This window comes from Chenopodium quinoa, unplaced genomic scaffold (assembly GCF_001683475.1).
Source record: "Chenopodium quinoa cultivar QQ74 unplaced genomic scaffold, ASM168347v1, whole genome shotgun sequence".
NCBI classification, from domain to species: Eukaryota; Viridiplantae; Streptophyta; class Magnoliopsida; order Caryophyllales; family Amaranthaceae; genus Chenopodium; species Chenopodium quinoa.
The window spans coordinates 2,038,037-2,061,035 of NW_018744582.1; the positions used below are offsets into that span (position 1 = coordinate 2,038,037).

Genomic DNA, 22,999 nt, shown 5'->3' on the forward strand with positions numbered 1-22,999 from the left:
AGGTATCCTCTTCCCACTCTTCCAGTTCCCGGAAGGAAGGAAGCTTCCCACCATCATGGTCTAACTTCCTCCGCTGATGCCGGGTATGCGGAGGAGTTCGATCACGAGGTGGTGGCATATTTTGTGCCCTCATCGCCTCCATGAGTACTGCCAGCGCTCTTGCCACCTCTTCCGAGCTCGGCTCCGTCAAAGGGGTCCTCGGCCGAGTATGGGAATGAGGGCGCATAGTCGATGGTTGGCTTTGAGGCACTGAATGTGTCCTATGATCGGACTCACCCCTGCTAGACCGAGAGTGACTCGGCCTATAATGAGAGTCATGAATTACGGGAGAAAGGGAATCCTCCTTGTATGATCCTCCCCCCGAGCTGGCACCCTTGGGAGAGTTCCGGTCCGGCGAGGGTGATGGTGTAGGGGTTTTAGGCTTTTCGCCCGCTCCTTGACGGAGGCCTTTGCTCTTGCGGTTCTTAGCCATTGCTACTAAGATAATTGCAAGATGATCTTGGTTAGAAATTTGGCTTAAAGATTTTTGAAAGTCTTCCCCACAGACGGCGCCAAATTGTTTGGGGTGAAAACAATGGGACCTTGCCGAAGGTCCGCTGAAACGGAGAAGACTAGATTCGGTCCAAGTAATGTTGGGCCGAAGGTTCCTGCACAGTAAACACACGTAAACTAGCCTCGGGGGTGTTGCCGAGGAAGGCCCTCCGATGCTAAACTCAGTACAATGTGTAGAAAGAGAACACTATGCAAGAGAATTTGTTGCTTGAGGCTTTGCTTGAATATATCAGAATATATGAGAATCTATGAGAATATATGAGAATATATGTGACTATCTGAATGGATGTGAATATATGAATATTGATGGCTTTTATACCTCTTCATACATGGAGAAGTTGGGCCTTAGCCCAATTGACTTGCTTTGAGGGCTGACCTTTGACTTTAGCACAATTGAAGAGTTGAACCTTGACCTTGGGCTTTTAATTGGATCATTTAATGCCTAGGCCCAATTGGACTAAATTGGACCCAAACAAAAACAAAAAGAGATAGTTTTTGGAAACATATAAAAACACTATAATTTTTTTAATTATTCAAAATAATTTTATTTTATATGATAATATCCAAGTTATATTCATTTTTTATGATGAACAAAACTTCAAGTTTCAATTTGACTTATGTTAGAGAAGTATATAGCATTGTTGTGTTATAGGCTTTAACTTAAAGAAAAAACACACATATTCCAGTCTTCCAGATATGCTTATGAGATTTTTCGGAGGGATAATTGACATGATTAAAAAAAAAAAAATAAAAAAATTACTATTAATGAGTATTGACATTTGATACTCCATGCATAAAACAACGACTATGAATAATTAAGTTTTCTTGTATAATTCACACACAACACAACCAATAATTACATGCTATATTATTTATTATAATAATCTTCTATCTTCTTTTATTATATAATCTATTGTAAAATGTTCTAATTTACAACAAAAATAGTTAAACTAGAACTTGCTACTCGTTGTCACATTTCACATGTATTCGCCGTCCATGTTCAAGTCAAATATTTAAAAATTTCAAAAATTAAGTTTGGTGATACAAAAATCCAAAAAAATGTTGTAAAATATTAAAAACGCGAAACTCAATCTAGTCGTTGTAGCATCCATATGCGAATATTAAATGTATGCAGTCAATAGATTTGTGTGGAATTTGAAAAAGTTTGTATAAGATTCAGAGATGTAGTATGACACGGAAGTTATATATTCTAATTGCATAACAAAAACCTAGGTTTTGGTATGATATTTAATTTGGTTGACACGAAATAAATTATGTGATGAATTTTGTTGCGTTACTTAGTTTTTTCTTCTTGTAACATTAATAATAAGAAATAGACTCGGTATTCACAAGTGAAGTAGGTAGTTTCCAAGAATTAAGATGCTTGAAATAGTTGTAGTTAATTGCAAACTCTTTCAAGCCATAAGAAAGGAAGGATTTAGGCATAATATAACTAAAATAATTATAAGAGTTGTTAATCTGGTTACATTTTATAAACATGTACATTATACGCATGTATGTTGAGGGGACGCATGTATGCGATGTGTCCCCCTCGTGCATGCGTGTTGTGCATGCACGTGCTGGTCAGCATCATTTTAGATACTTCCTCTGTTTTTCTTTTATTGCACCATAAGGACTTTTACACTATTCACTTAATTTCTTTGACCATCATTTGTGATTTATCCATTAGGAAAAATATAGTCATGTGGGATCTAGTTAGATTCGTCTCGAAATTTACTTTTCAAATATCAAATTTTTATAATTTTTACAAAAGTAAAATTGAAGATATTAATAGTTAAAGTAATGCATTGGGAAGTGTAAAATCTCTCATGGTGCAATAAAAAAAGAACGGAGGAAGTATAAGTTTTTACCCAAATTTGTCACTTTGCATGTATGTTATTTGTGTTGTGTCCATTGTCTCGTCCTTATTTTTTTTGTTTTGTTTATGCACGTTTTGCATCAAAAAGGTACATATGGGAATGGAAGAAAGGTGAAACGGATTAAACATTTTGTTCCCTTTTGATCAATTAAAGACTGAAGGAAATTCTATATTAGTTCATTAGATCGATCGATATAGAAGATGCTAGAGCACCAATTTGATTTCACCCCAAGACTAGAACCCATATATGATCATTTGAGGGTACAAAAAAAAAAAAAATTGATTTAAAAGGTTCACGTCATTTGCTGAGTGAGGCAAAAAAAAAAAACGTATAATTACGGTTTGGTTTAAGTTATTATGGAAACAGCACCAAACTGAATAGTGTGCATCACTGCGCATTTCATAACTGCATAGCTTACAGATTTGCATTGAATACAGTAATGTCAATGACCAAGTACCAAAACAAGATGCCTATAATATAACATGCAAAGTCCGCCAATTAAGGAGGAAGATTGTACTTGTAAATGGTAACACTACACCCATTAACCAGATTTCTTCGTAAACCAGTAAGGTATCGCATGATGTACACTTGTCCAGTTACGACATACAGAGTACTATTACCAACTTACCGAGCTTAAGCTTGTGGCTTTGAGGTCACACATTCGAATCCTCACTGAGGGCTATTCGGAGTGGGATGAACCGATTAGCTAGAGGGCGGAGTTCCAACAGTCTGGTTACGTCCGTTTCAAGTAAAAATTGGATACAACATACAATTTGGATACATAAATTAGATACATGATAAGGTAGAAATCCAGAAAGGTTGCAGTATTACAGTGACCGGTCAACCCTATTTTCAGAGCGAATTAGCGAAACCACTTACTTGTGAAATTTACCGTATATACAAATATGGTAGTATTAGTTGAGCAATGTACTCGGATCTTGATGCAACATACAGCTTCAATACATGGTTAGTTATCAAGATGAATAATAACATGATCACTGGCCAATCGGATGAATGTATTTGTGAGAGTCGAACCTCAGGAATTAACCATGTGGTTGTAGTCGTTTAATAAGATCAACTTATTGAAGGTGGCAGTATTGTAGGTCAGAAAATAGTCATTGATTGTTCTTGCTTTATAATTGCCACCACTTACGACTTTCCATCTTCTTTGCCAACTCTTTGGCCATGGAGGAAAAGTTTTCTGCATTATTTCTTAGCTCTTCGCTGTTCAGGCCGATCCTCTGAAATATTGCACGGGTAGCATATTAGGGCAAATGGATTTCAAAGAAGTAACAGCAGATACCAAGACATAATGAATTTGAATGCATCTAAAGGCCTAAAGCTATTTGAGAGAGCCACTGCATGAAAAAAACAAATTTGATAATGTACCTAAAGAGTGGCTAAAGGTCAATTTCAAAGTTCGGTGAAAGACTTAACTTTTGAACTGGTTATGCTATTTCTTTAAACAGTAATTCTATTATATACATTATTTATGAAAAATCACAGGTTGCTTGGTGTTATTTAAAGTTAGGTATTTCTGCCTTCACCGTCTTAATTATACACAGGAACATAACCATTAGGGCTACATTCAGTATTTTCTTTGATTTAGAGCCCAAAGAATGTAATATAATAGGTAAAGAAACATCAACTTAAACCGTCTTTTGCTCATGTATTTTCAGTTTGGCACTTTCATACCAAAATTTTGCACAGTATTAGATTACCATACCTCAAGCTTTTCTTGCCTTTCTAGAAGCTTGTTTTTAGCTTCTGATGCAGCAGAAGCTGTAGCCGAGGTTGCATTCTGTAAAGAAAGACTTATGTCAGGAATTTTGTTGTATGGAGCATCATCATAAACAATCATCAGAAATCCACTTCAGTTTTTACCTCAGGCTTTCTGTACTTGGCCTTGATTTCTTCGATTGTTCTCTGTCTTGGTTTTGTTTCAGAGGTTCCACCTTCAAATAGCTTCTGCTTTTCCGTGCTCTTATCTGCAAGTTTTTAAGCCACAAGCTAAGCATCTGAAAAACCTACCTGCTAAAAACTTGTATGATTTTTGGCACACCTTTATTTTCACTTCCGCTTTTGTGAGCTATAGGTGAGACATGTAGAGGTTCATCAATTTCTATATCATCTGGGTCAACAGAAAGAGAACAAACTCAGAAAGAGAGGAACGGGAGAATCGAAGGAGCAATGACACAGAGAAAGCTAAACTGACCAATGTTAAGCTCTACAACTTTTCTAGCATCTTTTGCTGCTGCAGAAGCATCTGTTTTAGAACTTGAAAATACATTATCTATTACTGAGAGGAGAGATTTTGAGCCCTCCACAGGATCTTTATTCTGAGCTTCTTTACTCTCTCTTAAGCCCTTCATTAATCCACCAAAAATTCCGGAAGATGTTTCCTGCTGATGCAAGTTAATATGCAAGAAATCATGAACCATAGATGCAAATAGAAACTACCATTTTCAATACACAATGGAGACTTTACGATTTAATAAAATCAATGAGAGATCATTTACAAAGTTCAATACATGAAATCATGTGTAGCATTGGTTAGCGAGGCCAAAAATTAGTTTAATAGTTTCTTTTTGTTCGATGATTCAAAGTTAAGAGCAACTGAGAGAAGCATGTTCCATAAAAAAATAACTCAAATTACCTTATTTTTCTTCTGGTTTGGAGAGAAGTTCAGATCTAAAGCTGCTGTCAAGGCCTCGTCATACAGACATGGTAAAGATTGTGGGATCCTATCATTAGAAGTAACGAACAGGAAATGAGAAAAAAAATGTAAGGAGTTTGCCTAATTTCAATTGCACACCAATTCTCAGGATTGTGGAGAGGGGGTGGTATATGGATGAAGGGGCAAGGTGCACTGTAAAGACCTGAAATCATTGTCGCAAGCCAAAAGAGAAAGAATGACGAATTCACATCCGTTTACCTGTACAAAATGAGAAAAAAGGATAACAGTTAATAGTCACATCTACAAATTGAAGAGACAAACAGATGATGTTCAAGATAAATGCAGACTGGAGGCACAAAATTAATTTAGTTCCCAACTTGCCAAAAATAGATTTGCTGTTATTTCAGGTAAAGGTTTGTTATGAATTGAACGGTGTAAACACCTGGTTGAGGTAGCTAGGTAAGAACTTGGTGAACATATGGTGGAACCTAAACCATCACTACCAAGTACCAATAATTTCAAGGTTCCACTCCATTACCACCCGAACAAAATTGTCGTGGCGGACTTTCAAAATTCAGGATATTTGCCTCCATAAAAAGATAGTGATAGTCTGATAAGTGTCATTCTTAGAATTTATCCATGCAAATCTTTCTCCCTTTGCCAAAATCTACAAAGAGAATCCTTCTAAAAAAAATAAAAATCCTTCTACAAAGAGGATGCATCAAGCTGTGGGCTGAATCTTACCTCTGGTTTTCCACCCGCTGATATTTTTAAGTGAAAGTAAAATACAATATAAAAAATTAAAAGCAAAATAGATAGATATGAATAAACAGTAAAAGAAAGAAAGAAACAAACCATAGTAATCTGGCCCCTTTCTGTGCAACTTATAGTTTTATCCATGTTGGTCTTGAAATTCCATCGTAGAATGGACAGTAGAGGCAGTTCTTCCAAAATTTCAAGATTTGGCAAAGACCTGTAATTAAGAATTTTAAGTTTTTAACCACTAGAATATAATCAATATATCACCTTCATCTTCTTATCAGTATAGAGTTATAAATAATTCAGATTCTACAATCAGAAGCTAAAATGCATAAAGAGTGAACTCGGGTCAAATATGTGCTCGTTTAGTAGTGTCGGCCTGTCGGGTGCTCCATAAGGTTGGGTGTACACCCAGACATCTAAAATTATGAGTCCTTCCCATTTATTTTATAGTAAAAGTCACTCAATATTCTATATAAAGTACTTTCAATTGTCAAAATTATGAAGGTTGGAGGATCAAGCAAATTTTATCTGTCTCTAAAAGTCTTCTAAAACCCTAAGAAAAGATATCCAGGATAACATCAACATTTACCGTTATTTATTGATTTTTGTTTTTCAATGGTTGACATGGTTATCAGGAACCCGTATAAGTAAGCATTGTCAATGCCCAAGTTTCTTGACAGGGAATTTTATGAAATCTATTTCTGGCATAGAGGTAGCAATTATGCCCATAGAAGAACACCATAATCTCTTGCTCTAGAAAATTAGTGAGAAGAACTGGGTTTAAAGCAAAAGCCACCTTATTTCAATAGTGCCGGTCTGATAAAATACAAGCAGCCTGTACTCATTGTCTTTCTTGAAAGTGGTTGTCCAGCAGCTAGTTTTCTGAAGATGAACCTCATGGATTGAGTCAACATGGCCCTGTTCAAAAAAAAAAAAAAAAAAAAAAAACAAAAAAATTGCAGTCATGAGAAAGGGAAGGGATGACTGAAGATTTGAAAGATTGATAAATAATGTCTAAGGGAAGAACCTGAATCACAGACTTTAACGAGTATAACAGTAATGCATTCTTGCAACAAACTAATATCTGCAAGTCCGTTGAGGTCTGCACACTGTCTGTTGATTGGTCAACTTTATCAAGATCCCCATCACTATGACCACCAACTTGTGCAGGATCAGTTTTTTCCTGGTCCTCTTGAGATAAGAAATGCAGATGTTCTCCACCAGAGACTCCAGTGATGCAATTGATACCCTCTACAAAAACGATATTGCAATAAGTATTTACATAAGCCACTATATTTAAAGAAAAACTTAAGTGCCAAAATCTGGAGTAATACTTGCCTAAAATGTACATGGAAATTGCAGTTGACTCTGTATTGAGGTTTTTAGATGCAGATCCAACCACATTTCCATCAGAGCTATCTAGAACAGCAATATGAAAATCATTTGTCAAGGCACATATAAGCTCTTTAGCAGGGTCACTTATCCCATGAGCTTTGGAATGATCCAAGCTGGTTGTCAAGCCATGATTTCCTAAAGATATTGCCGGTGAAAATGAGACAACATGGGAATTTGGGCTCGAAGGAGTGTCTATGAGAAACAATACTGACGGTGAGCTTATATTCAGCATTGCAACCTGAAAGGAAGCACAATCAGCAAAATCTTAAAAAATGCAGCTTGTCTAGTATCAACTATATGTATGACAGGAATTCTTCAATGCAGTTTATTATGAAAATGCAGTCACCTTCCCACTCTTGTATCCAACTGCAAGCCTGGATCCAAGGTTTGTGTATCTGAAGTTGCATACAGGAGAAGTACATAAAGTAAACACGGCTGAGACATGAGATTCTTTATCCTGTTCGAAATCGTGTACTTTGAAGTTCCAACAATACACAGCAGAGTCAGTAATATATACAGATTTTTTTGGGGGGGGGGGGGGGGGGGGGTAAGAAACAAGCTTTGACAAACATTTGCAAAAATAAGAATCCCAAAATTGGAAGACTTCAATTGGCATAATTGTGCAAGATGGATCAAGGGAAATATTGAACCATGACAACAGAATTTCCAGAATCTAGATTAAAACTCTTTAGGTAATTAACAACTTTTTTGCTTTATCACTCTGAGTAAAATTCTTTTTAGGGAATAAGACTTTACTATTATTATCTCCAAAAAATGAATGTGACTCATATTCCTCCATCCATTCACAGCCAAATTTCTTCTCAATTGGATTTTATCTATCAAAAGATGATGGATCAGAATGGGTTGTATACATCTGAAGCAAACAGATAAATGATTTTTTAAAAACAAAGACATAGCAAGTCAGGTAACAAAATAATGGAGTAAGTAATCGCTTCAGGCCACACCTTCAGTTTTGGTAATGTGTCTGGTCTTATTGCAATCTCTAATAAGATGATGAAGATAAACCTGTTTTGCAAGCAATTGAATAGAGTTACATATAGACCTGTAGAAATATATACAAACAGAAGAGTTAAATTTTCACCGTGCCACAGTCATCGCCAGTCGCTATATTTAGAGTTTCAGAAGAGAAGTCCAAAGCAGAAACTGATCCTTTTACACCAGCATTAGTAATACCTCTGACCTACAACCACCACCTGATATTGGTTAGCAATTTAGCATGAATCCAACACTTCATCATAATAGATGTCATTAATAATATAGCGAGATACATCTATCAGTAATATCATGTCAATGCTTTCAGACAATAGACAAACCTCCAGATCAAAAATAAAAATAGGAGACAGTATTGGATAAGTTGCATCCCATATTCTAACAGATCCATCCTGGTATCCAGCTATGTAGAGTCTTTCAACTTTTCTCTCTCCGTGAAGTGACAGATGGCAAGGAACTCCTCCGTTTAATGGCCACTTTGAATTCTTATCACTTGGTAGATATGTTTCTTGCAGTGCCGGATCTGAAGCCATCTAACGAAATAGATGGCATTATTCATCAATAGGGATTCATAGGAAGAAAAAAACTGCAAGAACAGATGAGATCCAAGTCCACTTATGTGGGAATTTTTCGCACCTCAGATAAAGCTGCTGAACACTTGATATTTCCAAGTACTGAAATGAACCTTCCAACAGTCAAGTATGGTTCAGACGTTGGCACAACACTTCTGTAATTGAAAGGAGTTGTACAAGTTTTATCTTGATCAGAAAGTAATTCCAACAAGCAATGACTGTCATAATATTGCAGCTGTCCCGGGCTAGTCAGTAAAAAGAATGATGTGGTCCCTGTATGTTCCACCACACCATAATTTTGAATCAAAATCATATCTGCAAAAGAACCTTGAAGGGTGACATTTGCCCGAACGACATTCTTCAAAGCATCTTTTTTAGGAGACCACTCAAGACTCAGGATCTGGAGAAATCACAAGGTAGATTAATATCATTGTCAAGATCAAGCAATGATACTGGAATCGAAATTCTATACATGCACAAATAATCCAGATCATACACAAAAAATTGAGTTCTCAAACCATCTAAAGAAGAAAGGGGAGCATGCATCACAGCAGAATCCAACAAATGTTCAAAAAAATTCCACAGAAAACCAAAACTAAACATTGACCCTGTACCTTAAAAAGACTCCCATCACTGGATATTTATCAAACTATGGCAGGTCAAATGTCCACAAAACCACAATCTTAACATTACAACCCAAGAAATCAAATCTTCTAGGTCCTTGCCCTAAGCATGAGCAAAGATGTACTAAGACATGAAACTATCAAAAATTAATCAACCAAAGGCAACATCCTATATCAAGAGTATATGCATCCGGACTCAGGACAGCTTTACAGCGAATAAACATATGGACTAGTATGTAATGTAGATTGTGGGGTAGTGGACAAAACTAGAATTTTCAAGTCTACATTTATAATCCAGGGGCAAAATGTGAAGATAAATGACAAATGCCATCACAACTAATGCTATCCAGATTAAGTTAGAGATATACCGTCAGAACTTCAGCAGATCCAATTTCATCACCACCATATACAAAGAGTTGGCCACCATCATCATTTGGTACACCTCTCACTGACCAATGTAAAGTAATCACAGGAAATCTTCTCTCGCTTGATGACAATTGAAGCTTGACCACATTGTACACTGGCTTTCCAGCTTTGTGGTCTTTTCTTGTTGCAACACTAGACAAATCCCACAGCAATATGTCTCCATCTACGTAGCCAACAGCCAGTATTGATCCGTCTGAAGACGCCCAACAAAGAGAGATGATCTCTTTATCCACTTGTTCGTCACCAATATCTGCTAAATTAACAACATGCTCGTCATTTGCCTGGTGGCTATTCCATCCTCTAGCAAAAACCAGTTGATCTTCAGAGATATCCCACAAAACGATAACTCCATTATCATATGCAAACAGCAATCTGCAAGAAAAACTTACAATTTTAAAAATGGTAACATCTAATAGAGCAAACAACTTAGCAAGGCAAGGAACTAAGGAAGGCACATCAATGCTAGAGTAATTATGATATACTGATAGACAGTGAATATTCCATCAATTCCATAACTGATCGGGCTTTCTACTTTGAATTTTTAGAAATGAATTTATTCTAAGCTAATCATTTTGTTCTTTTCTCTCTCTTTCCATCCTTCTTAAAGCTCATCCAGTCTACTAAAAATACATTTGATTTAAAACCCCTCCCCTCCCCCTCCCCCTCCCAAAAGAGGGGAAAAACCAGGATAAGGAGGGACAAAAGAAGATATAACAATCAACTATGTGTTAAGGTGAACAAGGAAATAACTCGTTTAAAAGTATCTACTGCTTCTGGATTGCAAAGTTGTGCGTTCAGAAAACAGAAGTCCAGGTTCTCATCTTACCTATTTCCCCCAAAACAGGGCTGAGGAAGAATTCCAACAACAGAATGATCATTACGCAGTGGAATCCCAGCAGCCTCTGCATGATTAACATTAGTGGTAACTTGTTAAAAGGGCAATGTTTCAGATAGAAAAACCACGGATGCTCCTAGCGACACTAATGACTAGAATAATTCGAATAAATATTTATTACACAAGTACTAATTGAAAGAGACCGAGCAACAGTTCTAGAAGGAGAGCATATATTAAAACGATAACAGGATATAAGTAAATAACTGAGCATAAACAATAGCAACAACAACAAGTCAACAACCAATCACCCAATATAAAACTGAGCTTCACCCTAACAGCCACATGGGATAAGACAGCACTCGACTAAAGCATCTTTCTCTGCTTTCAAATTTTTAACATTCTTAAAAGAAAATGGCATATGAAAGCTAAGAGCCGCTGGGCTGCATGTGATATGTTTCAGGTACTCAATATATGTCAGCAAAGTGGTAAAGTCATATTTTGAGAAAGGCAATTGAGGCATACATAAGAATGCGAACTTTGAAGTACAGTAGATTGTGGAAAGCACAGGGGCAATAACTTTATAAATCAAAACCTATGGAAAAAAACTAACAAAATATAGATTGTCACAGCTATGCAAGACAATCAAAACAGTAGTTTGTCCATCTAATAGCATACTCCTTAATTAGCAGCCAAATCAAGCTATCCTGGTGGGTTACTGGAACTGAATCTGCTATAAATAGCCAAGTGGAAAGATTGATAAAGCACCAACCTAGTGCATCAACAAAGAGGCGTGTGCACACCGGAAAAGTCAATGGACTAACATCAATATCATAACACATAAGATCTCCACATTAAAAATTCTGGACCATTTTCTGTTACATCTTATTATTTGCATTGCTTAAACAGCCCCTCAGAGAACTAGAGCACGATTTCTAAGTCTATCCTAGCTTTCCACTTGAAGATTTATTGTGGTTTCTCTTAGCATTAATTCTCAAAATAATTAGTGATGAATAAAACAGTTTACAGTCCTGATAATTTAGGTGTTAAATCCCCTACCCTCATGGAGTGACACTTGCTCACTCCAGTGGATGTTTAAACAGTAAAATTCAGTGGACAACTTATCAGGTTACGGAGCCATACATGAACATAATGCCACAAACGGCAACTGATAAATCCCTAACTGTTGAAAGTACTGTTTTCCAAGTGTTTGTCTCATGAAATACCAAAAAATGGCAAGTAAAAGAAGGTAGCCCATTAAATCAACCATTATCTGTATATCTATATGCATGCTTAGGAGACTTGATGCACCACTAAATTGATACCAAATGCAGGATAGAGTCAACAAAATCATATATGAAAAAAACTGAGAGGGATTATCACAGAGGAGGAAAAAGAAAAGAATTTGTAATGCAAACAAGAGGTCCAAACAGATGATAGAGTGATGTCACTACCGGAAACTGATTGAACTGGGATGCTATATTGCTGCCGCAGAATCTCTCTTTCTTCAATATCATACTGTAGAACTGAGATCAATCCACAATCATCTCCTAGATACCTGTATTATAGTATTTGAGCAACCATGCTCAGATCAGAAGACTTCTATAAAGTCCACACATTTACTCGTAAAGAATACAGGGACTATTAGGTTTGCGAGTAAATACATATAATTTGTTTCTTCGATAACAGAAAACGAAGTTATATTTGATTCCCATTGCAACACGGAGGCTATACATCTGTTTTCAAGATCCCACACCTGCCAAAATTAATAATATCTGAATCATGCATATATCTAAGTGCTTATACAGAGGGAGTATTAAAATTGAGATAGACCACCAGAGAATCATGTGAAACATTAATAGTTGGATTTCCTGTGATGCAAAATCAGTACCTGAATATCATTGTCATTTGAAACGCCAATTAGAAAGCCTTGATTTTGAAGGAACTGTTAACAAGAAAAATTATATAATGAATAAGTAACGAGAATGATGGAGGTTATGAGAATCAATATCCAAACAGTCTGAATTTCAGTTTATCAAGTAAAGGTGCTGTGTAAAACATTATATCCTGCTTCAGTAACAGACATGCAATTTATATGACAAGAAAGTAAACACATAGCATCATTCAACTTAATATACTAGAGATATTTTCTATATTAGGTCAACATCTATGCAAACAGAAATAGTTAAAGTAGGCACATCACAATTCCTCTCATACGAAATGGGTCTAGAAGTGTATCAACACTAACAAGTCACAGCCTTACCCCTGCAAAACACAAATAAGTTACAGCCTTACCCCTGTAATAATAGAGGGTTCAAATTAGAGACCTTAAAAGATAAAAAGAGGGTTTTAATAAACAAAGGTGAACATATTACCCCTGCAGGTAAGGAAGGGCTGGAAGGGTAACCCGTATACAGCTTTACAGGGTTTTGGTTCTAAAAGGCCAGCAAAAGGTGAATTGTGAGCCATAGACAACCAACAAACACTTTTACCAAGAAAAAATTAAAATCCCAGAAAATTTGGCTTTGGATAACTCAAAAGATGAGCCTCTGTCACAGGGTTTACCTCATGGCACAGTTGCTAATGATGTTGTTCCAAAAAAAAAAAAAAAATAAATAAATAAAAATAAAAAACGGTAACTAGTGCAAATCATAAGAGAAAACAAAAGCACAATAGAACATTTTTTCTTCCTTTTCCAATCTTGTATACCACTGATTAGAGGCCATGCGGGTGCAGCACCCTCAAGGTTAGAAAAACAACTGGCACAGTATACATCACTTGTACACATATCATACCAGAAGTCTGAGCATATTGATAAAAGAAAACAAATGTGTTAACCAAGAACATCAAGAGAGCCTAAAAACAAGCAATTAAGGATATATCATGCAATAATGGATTAATGGGACCATTAATAAGACATAAATTGCCAGAAAACATAGGAAAAAGGGAGAAATAACATGCACACCATTTTAGGCTACCTCTAAGTTTTTAAAAGGTATTTCCTTAGGAGATGTCAAAAGGCCTTCTATATCGTCGCTGCCGATAACTTTAATTCTTCCATCTCTGTTGGAAACACAGATATATTTATTAGCATTGGTATCTATTCATTAAATGTATATCAATGTCTTGATCCTGGATAAAATAAAACGGATAACCTTTTCAATATTATAGAGGTTTAAATTATACACATAAATCAACTAAGATAAGAAGCTACATCAAGCTACTGGTATAGTGGTATGTGATTCTTTCTCAAGCTTAGATCACATAGTAAAATTTAGCTGTGAAAACATTTGAAATACAGAGAGATATTAAAGTATTAACTAGACACTAAGCTAGTTATTTTTTTATCTCAATAAAGTTGAAACACACATCTTATCTACATGTAATCATAAGTAATACACCAGATTCAACCTTTAATATATTGATCAAGGGTACACCTTTGTAACATGGATCAGTAGAAACTAGAAAGATGAGAAATATAACTCACAGAGTCCCAATTGCCAAAAGCTGCTGAATGGGATCATAAGCAAGACGGGATGCTGTAGGAGGGATTCCATAATGAGCAATAATTTGTGGGTTTAAGTCAATCAGAGCCTTACTTTTCGCTGATTCATTCTGTCGCCGATAAATGAAAAGAATCAGTAATATTAGACAAGAATGCAGATATTTCAGAGAGTCAAATACTATTCGTCACCATGATAATGAATACAAGCTTTCCTTCCCTCAATTCATGAGTTATGAGACTTATGACCACTTACCAAACAAACTTCTTGCTAATGCAAACCTAGATACAGCAAGTTTAAAACATGATTTTCGATAACTCAAGTCCTTTCCCAACTTGTTCTTCCACTATACAAAATCTATTGACTGTTACATGATTGCTGCCTATCTGGCTGTATATAAAGATTAAAAACACGATATTCGATGCAAAAACAAAACAAACCTCTCTAATTACTGGAGAAAGGCCAACCCCTTATACCCTACAATATCTGATATTACAGCATAAATAACATTTTTCCCAATTCCTTTATTCTGTCGAATGTCAATAAGAAAAAATGGCCATTTTCTCACTCATATTTTTTTAAAAAAAAATTCCCCCTTTTTCTATATTCTTCGATACAGTAATATCAATTAACACACACAAATTTCAACACAAATCTTAAAAAATGAATCAGCATAAAAAGCCCATCTAATTATCTTGTAATTAAAGCTAAAAATTGTTGTTTTGACATCATTCGAATAAAATCCCAGAATCAACTAATTTGGGGATAAAAGGTGAACAATATCAAACCCTAAGCAATGATCAAAGGAAATAAAATAGATAAAAAATTACAGAAGTAGAAAGATAAATTAAGAGGGGAGTACCTGAGAATCAGATGAATGCTTATTGAAGATTTTACCCAACATTGCGAATTCACGATCAAGAATTTCTGAGCTATTTTTTGTAATTGTATTTTAAACAATGAATTTGGGTTTTCTGGGTTGGTGATTATGTAAATTATCAATTGCAAATGAGTGTTGATAAAGAAAAAAAAAAAAAAATTGAATTACAAGAAGAAGGGAGATGAATTGAAGGGGTTAATATAAAGATCGAATTCGAAGTGTTTTGAGGGAGAAGAGAAGGAAGTGTAACAGGTAAATCCGTTAAAATGTGATCAAATTGATTGGGTCCATCATAAATTCATAACATATTTCGTATCTCAATTACTGTGAAAAAGACATGAACAATAAACACCAAAAAATAAAAATAAAAAAACACATGAACATTCATGCACACATGTTAAATTACAAAAATAAATACATACAAAGTACTCTATAATATATTTCAGTGGTATGAATTTTTAAATTTTCTGATTTTAGACTAATTAATTACGACACTAGTACTTGTCAAAAAAAAAAAAAATATTACGATACTAGTAAAATCATATGCCCTCATAATCACGTTATTTGAGTTTGAGGCGATAGAATAGTGACATCGCCTTCGACCTCTATCCCTGGAAATTAGGGATTAAATCTCGAGACTCATTTGAGGATTAAACCTCATGAGACTTTGAGGGATTTTTCTTATCTCTTCCCTCTTTATCATTAAAATACGAGTAAATAAATAAAATTCCTTGATACTAAGAAATGGCATTATTATGTCATAATGTAAGATTTATTATGGTTTCACTTCTTTCACCTCATTTTCACAATATTGAGTCAAGGTCATCAATCAACACATTCACAAGACTTTTTTGGGTAGTGAGGCAAGCCTCAAAGCAAATTATGGTTGAGTGTTAGAAGTCACTAACAAATCTTGCTCGTGTGCCTTTCCAACATCTTAGAAAATACAACGGTAGCAATCCCTAATCTCTCATTTCTTACGGTGACATGCTATACATTTAAGATTGATACAAGTATGATTATAGAATATACTAACAAAGATGCTACAATTGTTAATTAACGCATAAACAATAACATTCTCATTAACTTGAATTACAACATGTAATTCATGATTGCGGAAGCGTTAAAGTGTAAAATTTACCTCCAGCCATTGCAGAAACTTCGAGGAAGATGAAGATGAACAACCTCGTTGCGGCGCCGAAATCGAATTTGATCTACCTTTTAATTCTGGTGCTGAACCCTCACTCTCACTTAGATGGTGTTTGTTATTTGAGAGTTGGATGCAGTGACCATTTCATGAAAAACACTCACAATTTCTGTCTAGGGAGTTTTGCCATCAAAAACCCCTTATTCGTGAGTTGGTTATGGTGGTTCTATAGAAGTGGGTTAGTGGTTGGACTAATGGTAATCAGTTTCCTTGATCATGGGAAACTAATTACCAAGATAAATGGACCACTTAACTGAAATTTATTTAAATGGTCAATTAATGAACTTATGACCATGTGTGTTCAAGAGGAGGGACGTTTGACGATGGAAGAGGGTGAAAAGGTGAATCTCACAACTTTTGAAAAGAAGAAAATGGATCACACTAAGGGTAAGGGAAAGGGAAAGATTCCAGCAAATCAATCCATTAAAAAGGAGTCTTCTTGTTTCTTCTGTAAAAAGAAGGGACATATGAAGAAAGACTGCACCAAGTTTAAGGATTGGCTTAAGAAGAAAGGTAATTTTCTGGCATTTGTTTGTTATGAATCTAATATGGTTGATGTTAATTGTAATACATGGTGGATTGACTCTGGTACTACAATCTATATTTCAAATACCTTGCAGGGTATGACAAACCTAAGGAAACCAATGGGCAGTGAACAAAACATCTATTCTGGCAACAAGATGAGTTCACATGTGGAAGCAGTTGGGACATGCAGCTTAACTTTAAGTAGTGGTTTTATTTTTCATTTAGAAAGAACATTTTATGTTCCAAATTTCTCTAGAAATTTGATTTCAGTTTCAAGACTTGTACCTTTAGGATTTTCCTTTAATTTTTCAGATTCTGGTTTCAGTTTATCAAGAAATTATGAAGTTATTAGTTATGGTATTTTGTCTAATGGTTTATATTGTCTTAACTTGCAAAATGATATCACTCACAGTTCCTTGCATGTCAACGTTGGTTTAAAACGATGTATTATAAATGAAAAATCCTCTATGCTATGGCACCGCAGATTGGGACATATCTCCGTTGAGAGAGTCAAAAGGTTAGTAAAGGATGGGGTACTTGGTACTCTAAACTTTGCTGATTTTGAGACATGTGTTAGTTGCATCAAAGGAAAGCAAACTAACAAATCTAAAAGGGGTGCTAAGAGGAGCTCTAACCTGTTAGAGATCATACACACGGATATTTGTTGTCCGGACATGAATGCTAAAGATCTTAAATACTTCATCACCTTTATTGATGATTATTCACGATATATGTATCTTTACTTACTTCATTCCAAGGATGAAGCCTTGAGTGCCTTTAAATTGTTTAAGGCTGAAGTAGAGACACAATGTGGTAAGCACATTAAGATTGTGAGATCAGATAGGGGTGGAGAATACTATGGTAAATACACCGAGAATGGACAAGCATGTGGTCCGTTTGCAAAATTTCTTCAAGAGCATGGGATTGTTGCCCAATACACTATACCTGGTTCTCCGGATCAGAATGGTGTAGTAGAAAGAAGAAATAGGACCTTAATGGAAATGGTGAGAAGTATGCAGAGCAATGCTACACTTCCACCATTTTTGTGGATTGAAGCCCTTAAGACGGCAGTGTATATATTAAATCGGGTTCCATCCAAGGCTGTCTCTAAAACGCCTTTTGAGTTGTTCAAAGGATGGAAACCGAGTTTGCGCCATATGCGCATTTGGGGATGCCCGTTCGAAGTGAGAATTTACAACCCACAAGAAAAGATACTTAACCCAAGGACTATAAGTGGAATTTCATTGGATATGTCGAAAAATATAAGGGATATAGATTCTATTGTCCATCACATAGCACCAGAATTGTGGAATCGAGAAATGCAAAATTTCTTGAGAATGACTTAGTTAGTGGGAGTGATCAATTTCGGGACAACGTTTCTGAAAAGGATCATGTTGAAGTTTCCCCCATTAACTCAAGTGACCAGATGGTTATTGTTCACGTTCCTCAAGTTCAACCGGGTGTAATGCAACCAGTAACCAATGAAATTCCACAAAATGCTGATAATAATTTAATGGATAACAATGCAAATGAGGAACATGTAGGTGATCGACACATTGATCGAGTTCCTTTATGAAGATCCACTAGAGCAAGAAGATCAGCTATTTCTGATGATTTTGAGGTGTATTTGCAAGAACCGGATTATAATGTTGAAGCTGACAATGATCCAATCACGTTTTCACAGGCCACAAACTCAATGGATTCCGACTTGTGGATGAGTGCCATGAAAGATGAAATGAATTCTATGGCATCTAATAAAGTTTGGGATCTTGTTGAGTTGCCCGATGGTGTAAAAGCCATTGGATGTCGGTGGGTCTTTAAGACAAAGAAAGACTCATCAGGCAACATCGAGAGACATAAGGCTAGACCTGTTGCTCGAGGGTTCACTCAAATAGAAGGAATTGATTACAGAGAGACTTTTTCTCCCGTATTAAAGAAGGATTCTCTTCGAGTGATCATGGCAGCAGTAGCTCATTTTGACTTTGAGTTACATCAAATGGATGTGAAAACTGCATTTCTGAATGGTGTTTTAGAGGAAGAGGTTTATATGAGACAACCTGAAGGATTCCTCTCAGAAAAGGGTGAGCATATGGTTTGTAAGCTTAATAAATCCATATATGGACTAAAATAGGCCTCCCACTAATGATATATGAAGTTCCATGAAGTGATAATTTCATTTGGTTTTGAAGAAAATATCATGGATCAATGTATATACCATAAGGTTAGTGGGAGTAAAATCTGTTTTCTTGTATTATATGTGGATGATATTTTGCTAGCAACTAATGATAAAGGGTTGCTATATGAGGTGAAACAATTTCTTTCAAGCAAGTTTGATATGAAAGATATGGGTGAGGCATCTTATGTCATTGGCATTAAGATCCATAGAGATAGATCTCGAGGCATTTTGGGTTTGTCTCAAGAGGCCTACATCAACAAAGTGCTTGAAAGATTTAATATGAAAAATTGTTCACCAAGTGTAGCACCTATTGTAAAGGGTGATCGGTTCAGTTTGGACTAATGTCTCAGGAATGACATTGAAAAGGAACAAATGAGAAATATTCCATATGCTTCAGTTGTTGGAAGCATTATGTATGCTCAGGTTTGCACTAGACCTGACATTGCATATGTTGTTGGAGTATTGGGAAGATATCAAAGTAACCCAAGTCTTGATCACTGGAAGGCTGCAAAGAAAATGTTGAGATACCTTCAGGGTACCAATGATTACATGCTTATGTATAAACGAACAGAAGATCTAGAAGTTGTGGTTATTCAGACTCCGATTATGGTGGTTGCATTGACTCACGAAAATCCACCTCAGGATATGTGATCATGCTAGCCGATGGTGCTGTTTCTTGGAGGAGTGCAAAGCAGACCTTAATTTCTACTTCTATTATGGAGGCTGAGTTTATATCTTGTTATAAGGCTACATCACATGGTGTTTGGCTAAAAGGTTTCATATTTGGGTTAAGAGTTGTTGACTCTGTTATTCGCCCAATAAGGATGTATTGTGACAATTCAGCTGCGATTTTTATGGCTAAGAATAATAAGAGTGGAAGTAAAAGCAAACACATTGACATAAAGTTTCGAGCCGTAAAAGAACGTGTTCAAGAAAAGAAAGTGATCATAAAACACATTAACACTGAATTGATGATTGCTGATCCCTTGACCAAAGGCATGCTTGTTAATGGTTTCAAGGGTCATGTACAAAGGATGGGACTTGGTTCCGTCATGTGAAACATTCATTTGTTACATTCAGTTTTTGATATTTCTTGCATTTATGTACGTACATTTGGATTTTTGGTTAATTCAATAAGAAATGTCGTTTTTGTTTGACCTAGAGTGAACATAAGGTTTACTCATTTAGTTGTATGAGTGGTGGAAACTAAATATATTGTGATACATGGAAGATTAGTTCTCGCTATTAGGGAATTCGTCGCTATGAAATAATCCAAATGAGTAAACCTTCTCCCACTTGGTCGCTATGAAATAATCCAAATGAATCATAGCGACGAATTCCCTAATAGCGAGAACTAATCTTCCATGTATCACAATATATTTAGTTTTCCACCACTCATACAACTAAACGAGTAAACCTTATGTTCACTCTAGGTCAAACAAAAACGAAATTTCTTATTGAATTAACCAAAAAATCCAACTGTACGTACAAAAATGCAAGAAATATCAAAAACTGAATGTAACAAACGAATGTTTCATTAATTGACCATTTATCCTTATGTGTGTTGTAAGAGACCTTAAAAGGGTCGTATTAATTAGGAAGAGTGCACAAAATATAATGCACTAGGAAAGACTCGGACATGGTAACTTCCAGATCCTTAAGTTGAGCTGCTATATCCCTCATGCGCATGATGTAATCACGCACTCCCTTGGTCTCAATGAGCCTCATGGATGAAAACTGCATGATTAAGGTGCTAGCAAGAGCTTTATCAGAAGTTGCAAACTGCTCATCGATGGCCTTAATGAGTTCTTTAACATTAGTATGCTTATCGACAAAACCACGTATACTAGCACATATTTTAATCTTTATGAACATAACTGAGAGACGGTTGGACCTCTTCCACTTTTCATAAAGACTAATTGCATCTGGAGTACTAGTCTCCGTTACAACAGGTGGTTCGTCTTTCCTAACAGCATAGTCAATATCCATCCATCCCAATTGCAGTAGCACTCTTTCTTTCCACACCTTATAGTTATCACCCCTTAATTCAGGAATGTCACATTTGACATCAGAAATATTTCCAGGTAAAACTACTGCAAGGAGAAATAAAAATAAAAATGCTTAACATCAATATAGACTTTAAACAAAATTTATGCTTTACCAATGTAAATAATGCATAAGATATATGTATCTAGTGACATAAAACTTGCCTGTGGGCTAAAGTTTTACTCAATTAGATGAATATAATAATCATATGGTGAAGTTATTTAATTGTATCAATTTCTTAATTTCCCGTGGGACATTTAAGAAACAAAGTTTAACACTTCACTCTAATTAATCATTCTCTAATATAATAAAATTCCTGTGGGTAAGTCTTATCATATCATAGAGGATTAATTACAACAAATGTCTAGTTTCCACATGTGATTACTAAACAAAATTTTAATAAATAGAGGTATTGTGGCTACCCCAATTAATAAAATTTTAACACACTTGACATTTACATAATTTAATTCATTATTCAATTGCTCCAAAATGAATAACAGACTACTAAAATAAACTCTTAAACAATGATGTATCATAAAGTATGCAAATTAAGAAACAAAATACAAGGTCACGCACTCTTACGCACTGACGCATTAATACAATCCCCTTTTATTTTAATTAATCACATACTCTAATAATGTAGCAAGATAAAAGTTAATTAATTATGCACGAAAATAGGTCCAACTCTGTCTCTGATACATTGCACCCATCTCTGCAAAACCTTCAAAATACTCCGTAGTAACCAATACAATAATGCCACATATCAAAAATTATCATCTACATACTGACATACTCCAGTCAAATTCCAAAATAACTTTGTTACTCGTATTATCATTATTATCACTCGTTTTCATTTTATACATAAATTAAGTTGAATTACAGAGTATATGCATACTTAATTTGTACGAGCACATTCTTATAAATGCATAAATTATATAGATATGTAAATACATAAATTGCATCACCATCATCCAAAATACACAGTAGAGGCAAAATATAATTGCAACACCATTATTCAATTACACGACATAGGCAAAAATGTATACTTGATTAAGCAAGGAAGAGAATGAACATGGCTCTGATACTAAATGTTAATTAATGCATAAACAATAACATTCTCATTAGCTTGAATTACAACATGTAATTTATGATTGCGGAAGCGTTAAAGTGTAAAATTTACCTCCAACCATTGTAGAAACTTCGAGGAAGATGAAGATGAACAACCTCGTTGCGGCGCCGAAATCGAATTTGATCTACCTTTTAATTCTGGTGCTGAACCCTCACTCTCACTTAGATGGTGTTTGTTATTTGAGAGTTGGATGCAGTGACCATTTCATGAAAAACACTCACAATTTCTGTCTACATTTATAGGGAGTTTTGCCATCAAAAACCCCTTATTCATGAGTTGGTTATGGTGGTTCTATAGAAGTGGGTTAGTGGTTGGACTAATGATAATCAGTTTCCTTGATCATGGGAAACTAATTACCAAGATAAATGGACCACTTAACTGAAATTTATTTATTTATTTATTTATTTTTTTAAATAATCCAACAACAATATCTTAAGGAAAACCCTTACTAGACGTAAACACTAGTCGCTTAGTTTAGGATTCAAATCCTACTAAGCAAAGGATAATATCAATAACTATAGCTTAATTCTTAAAATAAATTATCAATTTTTTGTAATTGACTTTTTCAAAAATAATTGGTCTTCCTCAATTTAGAGAGTTAGGAATTCGAGTAAACAAGTTGTATTTGTGTTTGATCTTGTGTATTATATACGTACAAAAAACATCCTAGAGATAATTAAATACGGAGTACTAATAATATAAGACTAACAAGTCAAATAATGTAGAATTTTAACCAGAATAATTTCTGTTGTATAATATCAAGTTCAAATATTTTTCAATCAACTCAAAATTAATTGTGTCGT

The 22,999-nt window shown here is 35.3% G+C and overlaps 2 protein-coding genes across 3 annotated transcripts; both read right to left on the minus strand.

The window, feature by feature from the left end:
- Positions 1–3,281: 3,281 nt before the first annotated feature.
- LOC110699290 lies at positions 3,282–15,744 on the minus strand. Of its 2 annotated transcripts, none has more exons than XM_021876793.1 (24): positions 15,096–15,744; positions 14,218–14,345; positions 13,709–13,793; positions 12,622–12,675; positions 12,395–12,486; positions 12,185–12,288; positions 10,725–10,800; positions 9,841–10,270; positions 8,914–9,249; positions 8,601–8,810; positions 8,369–8,467; positions 8,232–8,292; positions 7,613–7,740; positions 7,210–7,504; positions 6,899–7,122; positions 6,668–6,789; positions 5,965–6,082; positions 5,312–5,367; positions 5,089–5,176; positions 4,648–4,834; positions 4,495–4,563; positions 4,317–4,420; positions 4,159–4,233; positions 3,282–3,673 (listed from the first exon to the last, which is right to left on the minus strand). In XM_021876793.1, the coding sequence occupies exons 1-24, from the start codon at positions 15,135–15,137 to the stop codon at positions 3,566–3,568; spliced, it is 3,291 nt and encodes a 1,096-aa protein (XP_021732485.1). In that variant the 5' UTR covers positions 15,138–15,744; the 3' UTR covers positions 3,282–3,565. The 2 variants fall into 2 exon arrangements, with proteins under 2 accessions (XP_021732485.1, XP_021732484.1); XM_021876792.1 differs by having other exon boundaries at positions 4,648–4,837.
- A 4,867-nt stretch (positions 15,745–20,611) lies between these two features.
- LOC110699424 lies at positions 20,612–22,257 on the minus strand. Its single transcript, XM_021876937.1, has 2 exons — positions 22,248–22,257; positions 20,612–21,114 (listed from the first exon to the last, which is right to left on the minus strand). Exons 1-2 carry the CDS (start codon positions 22,255–22,257, stop codon positions 20,612–20,614), a joined length of 513 nt encoding a protein of 170 aa, XP_021732629.1.
- Positions 22,258–22,999: the final 742 nt, after the last annotated feature.

What these genes read in the sequence shown, in the direction of transcription:
- LOC110699290 (XM_021876792.1), bottom strand. Translation starts at nt 15,137, where the DNA reads ATGTTGGGTAAAATCTTCAATAAGCATTCATCTGATTCTCAG. An exon ending in AAAGGGGCCAGATTACTATG is followed by an intron (nt 5,368 to 5,964) that starts GTTTGTTTCTTT and finishes CATTTTGTACAG; the next exon opens with GTAAACGGATGTGAATTCGT. An exon ending in AAAGGCAAGAAAAGCTTGAG is followed by an intron (nt 3,674 to 4,158) that starts GTATGGTAATCT and finishes GCAATATTTCAG; the next exon opens with AGGATCGGCCTGAACAGCGA.